General features: G+C 51.2%; 1 protein-coding gene across 1 annotated transcript; it reads left to right on the top strand.

Annotated features, from left to right (window-relative positions):
• Positions 1–477: 477 nt before the first annotated feature.
• Positions 478–2,736, top strand: LOC115409723 (proline-rich extensin-like protein EPR1). The gene has a single exon (XM_030120997.1). It carries the CDS (start codon positions 478–480, stop codon positions 2,734–2,736), a length of 2,259 nt encoding a protein of 752 aa, XP_029976857.1.
• The last annotated feature ends 7,763 nt before the right edge of the window (positions 2,737–10,499 follow it).

Raw genomic sequence — 10,499 nt, forward strand, 5'->3', positions numbered from 1 at the left:
TCGGGTCGGGGTTTAGCTGTCCTGTTCGTCATTTTCGGTCTGGTGGTTTTCAGGATGCTGCTGCTCCTGCTGGCGGTGTTCGGCCGGGGCGCTCGGGGTAAGACCCGCCAAACCCTGCCGCTGCTGCCGCCGGCGGAATTTAACCCTCAACCTGTGGTTCCAGGTCTGACCTACAGGAGCGGGGGCTCCAGAGATGTGGAACCTTATTTCAAGCTGGGGAAAGATTTCCTCCTGGGCTACGGACCGACTGGAGGCGGTTCAGCTGTGGACCCGAACCCTGCCAGACTAGGCAGTCCTGCGGGTTTTGGGGTCCCACATGGCAGGCCAGTAGATGGAGATAGTCCTCTAGGAAGTGTTCCCACTTACAGACCTGGTGCAGGGACCCCCTCAGAGTCAGTCCAGGTCCCACTGCTGTTTGACTACCAGACCAGCGCTTCCAGGTCCCCGAAGTCTGGAGTCCTGCAGACCAAAGCGGGCATGTGGGACTTCGCTGTTGGCCCCAGCAGGAAGCCCCCCAAGTACCCGGGTCAGACCCTGCCAGAGGCGCCCAAGTACCCGGGTCAGACCCTGCCTGAGCCTCCCAAGTACCTGCTTCAGACCCTTCCTGAGCCTACCAAGTACCCCGGTCAGATCCCCAACCACCACAAGCAACAGTACCAGCCACCCAAGTACCCGGATCAGACCCTTCCTGAGCCTCCCAAATACCTGCCTCCCAAGTACCCGGATCAGACCCTGCCTGAGCCTCCCAAGTACTTGCCTCCCAAGTACCCGGATCAGACCCTGCCTGAGCCTCCCAAGTACCTGCCTCCCAAGTACCCGGATCAGACCCTGCCTGAGCCTCCCAAGTACCTGCCTCCCAAGTACCCGGATCAGACCCTGCCTGAGCCTCCCAAGTACCTGCCTCCCAAGTACCCGGATCAGACCCTGCCTGAGCCTCCCAAGTACTTGCCTCCCAAGTACCCGGATCAGACCCTGCCTGAGCCTCCCAAGTACCTGCCTCCCAAGTACCCGGATCAGACCCTGCCTGAGCCTCCCAAGTACCTGCCTCCCAAGTACCCGGATCAGACCCTGCCTGAGCCTCCCAAGTTCCTGCCTCCCAAGTACCCGGATCAGACCCTGCCTGAGCCTCCCAAGTACCTGCCTCCCAAGTACCCGGATCAGACCCTGCCTGAGCCCCCCAAGTACCTGCCTCCTAAGTACCCGGATCAGACCCTGCCTGAGCCCCCCAAGTACCTGCCCCCCAAGTACCCGGGTCAGACCCTGCCTGAGCCCCCCAAGTACCTGCCCCCCAAGTACCCGGGTCAGACCCTGCCTGAGCCCCCCAAGTACCTGCCCCCCAAGTACCCGGGTCAGACCCTGCCTGAGCCCCCCAAGTACCTGCCCCCCAAGTACCCGGGTCAGACCTTGCCTGAGCCCCCCAAGTACCTGCCCCCCAAGTACCCGGGTCAGACCCTGCCTGAGCCCCCCAAGTACCTGCCCCCCAAGTACCCGGGTCAGACCCTGCCTGAGCCCCCCAAGTACCTGCCCCCCAAGTACCCGGGTCAGACCCTGCCTGAGCCCCCCAAGTACCTGCCCCCCAAGTACCCGGGTCAGACCCTGCCTGAGCCCCCCAAGTACCTGCCCCCCAAGTACCCGGGTCAGACCCTGCCTGAGCCCCCCAAGTACCTGCCCCCCAAGTACCCGGGTCAGACCCTGCCTGAGCCCCCCAAGTACCTGCCCCCCAAGTACCCGGGTCAGACCCTGCCTGAGCCCCCCAAGTCCCTGCCCCCCAAGTACCCGGGTCAGACCCTGCCTGAGCCCCCCAAGTACCTGCCCCCCAAGTACCCGGGTCAGACCCTGCCTGAGCCGCCCAAGTACCTGCCCCCCAAGTACCCGGGTCAGACCCTGCCTGAGCCGCCCAAGTACCTGCCCCCCAAGTACCCGGGTCAGACCCTGCCTGAGCCGCCCAAGTACCCGCCCCCCAAGTACACAGGTCATACTGTACCTGAGCCCCCCAGGTACCCGGGTCAGACTCTGCCTGAGCCCCCCAAGTACCCGCCCCCCAAGTACACAGGTCATACTGTACCTGAGCCCCCCAGGTACCCGGGTCAGACTCTGCCTGAGCCCCCCAAGTACCCGCCCCCCAAGTACACAGGTCATACTGTACCTGAGCCCCCCAGGTACCCGGGTCAGACTCTGCCTGAGCCCCCCAAGTACCCGCCCCCTAAGTACCCAGGCCATACTGTGCCTGAGCCCCCCAGGTACCTGGGTCAGACCCTGCCTGAGCCGCCCAAGTACTGGCCCCCCAAGTACCCGGGTCAGACCCTGCCTGAGCCTCCCAAGTACCTGGATCAGACCCTTCCCGAGCCTCGCAAGTACCTGGGTAAGACCTTTGACCTCCAGCAGCAGTATTGGGCCCCCAAGTTCCCCAGTCAGACCCCCACCTGGCAAAAGTACCCGGGTCAGACCCAGCAGCAGTGGCCCGGCTCGGTCCAGCCTGGAGCTGACTTGTGGGACTTTCCTGTTGGTTCAGATGTCAAACCAGCTCCTGAAGATCAAAACCAGCAGCGTCTTCCTCCCTCTTACCTGGTTCAGTACCAGACCTCCTCCACAGCTCTAGACCTGAAGCCACCCTCCGAACCCGACGTGAACCGGGTCAAGACGCGCCCTGGTTCTGCAGGACCGTATCCTCTCCTGTTCTGGCGGCCAGGCCAGGTCCGTCAGCGCCACCAGAACCCGTTCTTCATCGTCTACTGAGGTGAGTGTCGGTCCGGCCGACCCGCGAGTTCCATGTCGGAACCTGCTGACCGGTTCTGGTTTCAGGTGCTGAACTGCTGCTGGACCGGACGACCTGCCACCGTCTCCTCTGAAATAAATGTTGGATCTTCATCTCGTGTGTCTGGTGTTTCTGCTCCAGGGTTTCCTGTCTGAAGGTTCTCTCAGCTGGAGTTCTGTCGCAGCCCGGAGGCCTAGAGCTTTATTCTGAAGGCAGAGGCCTAGAGCTTTATTCTGAAGGCAGAGGCCTAGAGCTTTATTCTGAAGGCAGAGGCCTAGAGCTTTATTCTGAAGGCAGAGGCCTAGAGCTTTATTCTGAAGGCAGAGGCCTAGAGCTTTATTCTGAAGGCAGAGGCCTAGAGCTTTATTCTGAAGGCAGAGGCCTAGAGCTTTATTCTGAAGGCAGAACAGTCTTCATGCTGGAATTGGTTTGTTGTTGGGTTACTGGGAGTCTCTGCAGTTACAACCACCTTGTCCAACCTCATGTCCCACAGTCCTGGTGACGTGTTCAGAACCAAATCGGGGAACTTCTCCATTGTCCATGCTTTCAAATACCGTGAAGGTCAGAGAAAACTGGGGACCAGGTTTCACTGATGTCCAGTCTGGACGAGCGCCAGGACAGAGCCAGGGGGTGGGGGGGTCGCTCGCTCTGACCATGAGAACCGTCCCATAAACAGACGTCTTCTGGACGTGCAGACCATGTCTTTACTGCGTCTATCGGTCCGAGACCAATTCTGGGCGAAGTGATGTGCGAACTATGGCCACTCTTTGGACATCAAATTATGACCCCACTTGGACGTCTATATGTACCGGTAGTTTCAAATTTGAACCAGACTGACTTTGATAGATGTCATGGACATGTCTAACAATGACTTTTTTTACATAAAATTTAGGTCTAATTTCAATTCATGATAAAATTATTGCAGACTCAAATTCTTTTCTAAGCAATTTTTTTTTTTGTCAAGTATGTACAAGAAAGTTCTCCTGAAGTGCTGTGGTTGTGTGCTTCCTTGGTTTACTCTTGAAAATAAACGTTCGTCGCCAGATACTGCCTTGAATGTACCTCTGCAGGGCGAATGTCAGAAGCAAACTGGGTGGGGTCTTGTCAAAATCGGGATGGGAGACTGAAGAACACCAGGAAACCTGAGTGGGTGCAGTGTGAATGGGGGGGCTGACGGGTAACTGTGGCTACATGTGTAGCTTAACAAACACAGGAAAGATCATCTGGCGTCAGTCTGCACCTTCAGTGGACAAGACTGGATGTACAAAAATGACCCTAAAAAGACGCTGTCTCAGCGTGTCTTCGTGCCGTGGGACGAGAATGCTTCAGGAAGGAACGGCTGGCTCGGCTTCTGGAGCTGAAACGGGGGCCAGAGTTCATTCATCCAGTCATCACAGCTGCTCCACTCTGAACAGGACTATAAATCAGGAACATTCATGGAAATATGGAGACCAGAACCGTTACGTTATTCTAAAGTGGAGCAGCAGGTCTGAACGACTCAGACCGCAGCTGGAGACGGATCCTGGCTTTACCAGGACCCTCCTCACCTGCTGGGGGTCTGAAGAGGGTCTGGACTGGACTGGACTGGGGCCTTCTGTTTGATCCTGTCCATGGTTTCTAAAGAAGCTCCGCCTCCTCTACAGGTGGCGTCAGCTGTGGAGCTGCTTGTTGAGGTGAGTGTGTTGATCAGGTGAACACCCAGGTGTGTGTTCAAACCCTGAAGTTCCACAAGTGTGTGTGTGTGTCCACTGCATCACAGGAAACATTTAATTTTAATCCTTTATTTAGATGCTTTTATTTCTATGCAGATGTTTGTGTCGAACAATTTTTCCCGTATTAAACAGGAAGTTCCTGAAGTGGCAGAAGCTCGTTATTCTCCTCATCAGTCTGAAGTCGACTTTGTTTTTCATACTGCTGAGCTGCTTCCAGTCTTTCCTCCCTCATCTCTTTCCTTTCCTCCCACTTCTCCAATCTGATAGCTGTTATTAGCCTCTGGGCTGTGTGTGTGTGTGTGTCCCTCCCTGTCACTAGCCTCCTCCAGCCAGACGTCGGAACACACTCCGGGTGTGTTTGGCTCTGAATAAAGTGCGGTGTTCAGGTTCTTCATTGTTGCTGTGCAGTTTCAGTTTCATTTATTTCCCAGGATGCCTCTCATTATTTCAAATATGGACACAAACCTGGAATCACAGGGAGAAGACGTGGAAATATTTCAAAATAAAACCCCTCTCTGCTAATGTTTACCTTTTTGAAATTGTGGAATTTAAATGGCAAAATGAATGATTGTTAAGTATGTGTAAATTATATGAAGTAAATAAAATCAAGCCGATTTGTGTTTCTGACATCCACAAGGCGTCCTCACCTCTCCTCGCCAGGGGGCGCTGTGGGGCTGAACAGTTGAGCTCAGCTGACTGGCTGCAGTCCCTCCACACCGGGGATGAATTTTATTTTGGATTTTTGTCAACATTAAGCTCGAACTGTTCCAGAAACACACTGGAATCAGCAGTCAGGGAATGTTTGGGGTTTTTTGGTTTTCCGTTCAGAAAAGAGCTTTAAAAACCAAAACAATGAGAGGCTGTCTAAACTGAAATTAAATCTTTTCTTCTTCTTCTTCTTCTTCTTCTTCTTCTTCTTCTTCTTCTTCTTCTTCTTCTTCTTCTTCTTCTTCTTCTTCTTCTTCTTCTTCTTAGTTATTGTTATCATTACTGTTGTTGTTGTTGCTGAGAATGGATAAAACTTCAAAGGGTTTGGGTTGAATTTCATTTTCTGTTTAAAAAAAATCAATAGAATAGAAAAATATAGTGATGATTGGATGATGATATTTTCAAAGTAAGAGCATGTATGAGCATGGTGCTGTGCTCCTGGCCAGAATCCTTAAACCACTGCAGTCAAACACAAGTCCTCCTGTTTCTGATCAGAGATAAGGGTTTAGATAAGAGCGTGCTCAAACAGATTTCAATATAAAAGTGAAGTTCCGGTGACGGAGCTCTCGGTGTAGTTGATGAAACACGTCAGTTTCTGCTGATTCTGCTTCTCATTAACAGAACAATCTGAATAAGTGCATTAATTAACACCTCAACAACAACGAGGAATCAGATACTGAGACGTATTTCCTGCAGAACAGGAAGGCACTCAGGTTGAGTTTGTTGCCGCTCACGTCCGGCAGGCGAACGGAACGTTCCTCTTCGTTTCCACAGTAACGTTCTGCTGCTGCTGCCTTTAATCCCTCTGGGAACATAAACTGGCTCCATGTCAGACCGACGATAAACCATCTCTGGAGGACCAGTCCAGAACGACGTGGCCTTTCAGAGTAAGAGTCCTCTGATACAGCACATCTGTTCTTCAGAATATCAGCTTCCAGAAGCAGAATTTGAAAAAAACAACAAAACAAAGCAAAAAAAGCAACAACAAAAAAACCCCTGGTGTTTTCTTTTTTTTGCTTATATTGTGGAAACACAAATGGAAATCAGCTGGTGTTTCAAGTGATTGGATGGTGGATGGATGGTGGGTGGATGGTGATTGGATGGTAGATGGATGGTGGCTGGATGGTGGATGGATGGTGGTTGGATGGTGGCTGGATGGTGGATGGATGGTGGTTGGATGGTGCATGGATGGTGGATGGATGGTGGTTGGATGGTGCATGGATGGTGGATGGATGGTGGTTGCATGGTGATTGGATAGTGGATCGATGGTGGGTTGGATGGTGGTTGGATGGTGGATGGATGGTGGATGGATGGTGGTTGGATGGTGATTGGATGGTAGTTGGATGGTGATTGGATAGTGGATGGATGGTGGATGGATGGTGGATGGATGGTTGATGGATGGTGGTTGGATGGTGGTTGGATGGTGGATGGATGGTGGTTGGATGGTGATTGGATGGTGGATGGATGGTGGATGGATGGTGGATGGATGGTTGATGGATGGTGGTTGGATGGTGGATGGATGGTGGATGGATGATGGATGGATGGTGGTTGGATGGTGATTGGATGGTGATTGGATGGTGGTTGGATGGTGGATGGATGGTGGTTGGATGGTGATTGGATGGTGGATGGATGGTGGTTGGATGGTGGATGGATGGTGGTTGGATGGTGGTTGGATGGTGGATGGATGGTGGATGGATGGTGGTTGGATGGTGGATGGATGGTGGTTGGATGGTGGTTGGATGGTGGATGGATGGTGGTTGGATGGTGGATGGATGGTGGATGGATGGTGGTTGGATGGTGGATGGATGGTGGATGGATGGTGGTTGGATGGTGGATGGATGGTGGTTGGATGGTGATTGGATGGTGGATGGATGGTGGATGGATGGTGGTTGGATGGTGGATGGATGGTGGTTGGATGGTGGATGGATGGTGGTTGGATGGTGGTTGGATGACCCTGTCAGCTGCTGCTCGGTTCAGAACATTTGAACATTTTGAGCCTGAAGAGAAAAAAGTCAAAACAGAACAGGATCAGTTAAAATACGGAGTTAAGGTGCGTTCACACCGGACGCGTTGCCAGCGTCACGGGCGTCGCTTTTACATTCAAAGTCTATGGTGGACAAGCTTCAACGCACCTGACGCACATCAGGCGCTTTTCGAGCGTCGCTTTCCGAGCGTTTCAAACGTTGGCGACGCGCGCCACGCGCCTCACGCGTTGCAGGCGTCAACGCCTGAAGTTGGAAAAATTGAAATTTGGAAGCATCAACGCGTGCATCATCCAATCACAGACGAGCATTCTGAGCGCTGACGCGGGCCAGAAGCTCGTCAAACTGGGCCCGGGAGAGGCAGAGGCTCGCCGGCGGGCCCGCCGCTGGGGTGGCGCGTCGCACCTGGGGGCGGACCCCTGGGACCGACTTGGTGCGACGCCCGGAGCGGGCCCTGGTTGAGACCGCGCGTCTCGGTCCTGCTGCGGGTCGCCGGGGAGCCGGTCGGAGAGGCGGGGGCGGCTGGCGGCGGGATCCGCGTCGCCCGCCGCCAAAGCCCGACCGGGCCTGGAGGGAGGGCTGCTGGGTCGGGGGAACAGCGCTGGGCGCCGTGCCGGGCGGGGGGCCCCGGGGCGGGTCCAGGGTTGGTGTGTGCTCTGCTTCTCTGCTTCTCTGCCTCCTGCTGGAGCCGCTCACTGCGGCTGGCTCACATTTCGCCGAATTCGTCCGAACAAAATCATAAACAGTTGGTATTCAGACAAACAAACGACACACTCGGGCTCTAAACGACCACTTTGTCGCCTAATTAAAAAAAAAAAAAATCGATAAAGTTATACATTTGAAGAGTTTAGTGATTTCTGCACCGATCCCGCCATTGTTAACATGAAGACAGGACACAAGCTCCTCCCACTCCCGCCAGTGAGCTGCCGCGCGTCGCGAGCGTTGCAAGCGTCGTGTGTAATTTGAACACGCGTCGAATTCCACACTTTACTCGCGTCAACTTTGAGGCGTCAGTGACGTCCGTGACGCTTGCAACGCGTCCTGTCTGAACGCACCATTATTGTGTTTTTACTCATCAAACTCAATAACAGTCACTGAACATTCCTCCTGTTCCAAACTAATGGTGTGTATGTGGGTCACGTGGGAGGATGACTGAAAATGCGGAAGTAAATGCGGAAGTCAGGTGCATTCCAGGGGGCTATTGCACAAAAGTCGGATAAATACATCCAGGATAAATGAAAATGCGCGGCTTGAGTCAGCCTAGTCGGTGTTTTCTCGGATTAATCGGTTCCACGTTTGCCGAGCCAGGATGAAAAGACGGGGCTTACTCCAGCCAGGTGAGGAGCATCAGCATCAGTGGCGTCACGGCGTTCTTCAGAAGACCACGACATCGATCACAGAATCACAGATTGAAAATGGAACAAGGACGAGCATCTTACTTCACCGGGATGAGCAGCAGTGTGCGGACTGTACCGCGGCTGTCGGGGGGGCTCACTGAAAAAGGGGGGGGGGCCCCAGAGCGTGGACTTTACACAAAACACGTCCATTAATTTCTCTCCATATATTCCAGCCTGTACGTCTGCTTTAAGTGACGTTTAAGGCACAGCGCCCCCACGCTTCAATGGTGGGGACAGGTACTGCATGCAGGCCGCAGCTTCAGTAAAGTGAAATAGTGATGCGCAAATCATCCACTAAAAATGGCCTAATTCTGCATATGATCCATGATTATGATCATACAAAAATGATAATTGTAAAATACAGGAAATAGCCTACACGGGGGAAACAGCATTTTGCCAATATTTAGGATATTTATTCAAGAATATTTCAACTCTGTGTCCGTGCTATCTAATGGAATCAATTGTCATCATGCTGTGTTCTGTTTCATCCCTCATCTGTCATGAAGAACAAACCTGCCCGGCTAGAAAAGAACCTCTGGCAGGTGAAAACCTAACATAAAAATATTCTGCAGTCTGGTAAGTTACTTAAGTGCAGCCCAAAGAGCAATTATCAAATGAAATGATAAATTAGTTTCTTCTGAGAATGAATTTCTGTCTGATTTTAGCCGTTAAAAAAGTGGAGTCAGAATGATGTGGGACCCTTTCACTCCTAAAGCTGGAGTCCTGAAATAGAACGATTTTCCTATTTTCAGGAGACAGTTAAGACAAAATGATGCTGTCTGTTATACTGTAGTCCATTTCAGTGGTGTGATACATTTATTTTTCCTTTGTTTCTCATTTTACTCAATGTGTAGCTTCAGGGTTGTTTTATTTTATTTTTTATTCTTTATTTTTGTACATCAGTGTGGTTTAGTACCAGTTTCATTAAGGTTTTTTTTTCCATTGTCTTTACAATAATTGTGAACCTTTTATTGTAGGACTTGTATTAATAAAGAAAGGATTCTGAAATGTCTGTGTTGAAACTTATGTTGGTCTTCATATAATCTCAGCAACAAAATAATCCTAAAGTCAACCAGACGTAGTTGCAGATGCAGCGACTACAGCAGTAAGATTTGGCTGCAGGAGGATTAAATGATGTAATGTGTAGAAAAATCCAGGAAATGCTGTAAGCCACGCCCACTTCTCACATTGTTGACAGCAGTTTAATCTGATCCTGGTAGCTAGCCTGCTGTGGAGCAGCTAGCTGCAGAGGATAAATCACCACGGTGACTGGTCCGGGATAAACTTGGCCAGCTTTTGTGCAACCGACTTGAGGCTAACTTCGTCCAGGATCACCACAAGATCGCCACAGGATCACCACAGTTTGCCAGCTTAATCCCTTATCCTGGTTTTGTGCAATAGCCCCCAGGCCTTGTCTGGCGGTGTCATCACCCAGATTTATTGTTTTCATAAATGAATTTAAATTGTACCTGAAATCCCTAAAACGAATTGAAGGAACAAAAGCACAAAAGCTGTATGAGAGTCTGAAAGATTTCCCCCACATAATGGAATAACTTAGGCAAGAAACCCCCCCCCCCCCCCCCCCCCCATGTGATGGATTGATATCGATGTTGTTAATGTGTGTTTTGTCTTGCTTTATTTGTTTTTTTAATCTTGTTTTTTTTTCTTGTTATAATACTTTTTTCAAACGCTAATTCAAACACTTTAAGTTTAAGATGTTTGCAGCGCGTCAAGTGACTAATTGTTCTGGTGTCCTTCCCTTGGAAATGTATTTGTCATATAGATGACATATTTGGAGATGTTGCTGCCAGGTTTGTTTTATATGTGTTGATGTTCGTTGCCTTTTACATGTGAATTGATGAATATTAATAAAGGAGAGAAACAAAAAAAAAGCCGGAAACGGGACTTTAATGAAGATACTTGAAATTTACAGGTTGAGTCTGGA

This window comes from Salarias fasciatus, chromosome 22 (genome assembly GCF_902148845.1).
Source record: "Salarias fasciatus chromosome 22, fSalaFa1.1, whole genome shotgun sequence".
Lineage (NCBI taxonomy): Eukaryota > Metazoa > Chordata > Actinopteri > Blenniiformes > Blenniidae > Salarias > Salarias fasciatus.

What these genes read in the sequence shown, in the direction of transcription:
- LOC115409723 (XM_030120997.1), top strand. Translation starts at nt 478, where the DNA reads ATGTGGGACTTCGCTGTTGGCCCCAGCAGGAAGCCCCCCAAGTACCCG.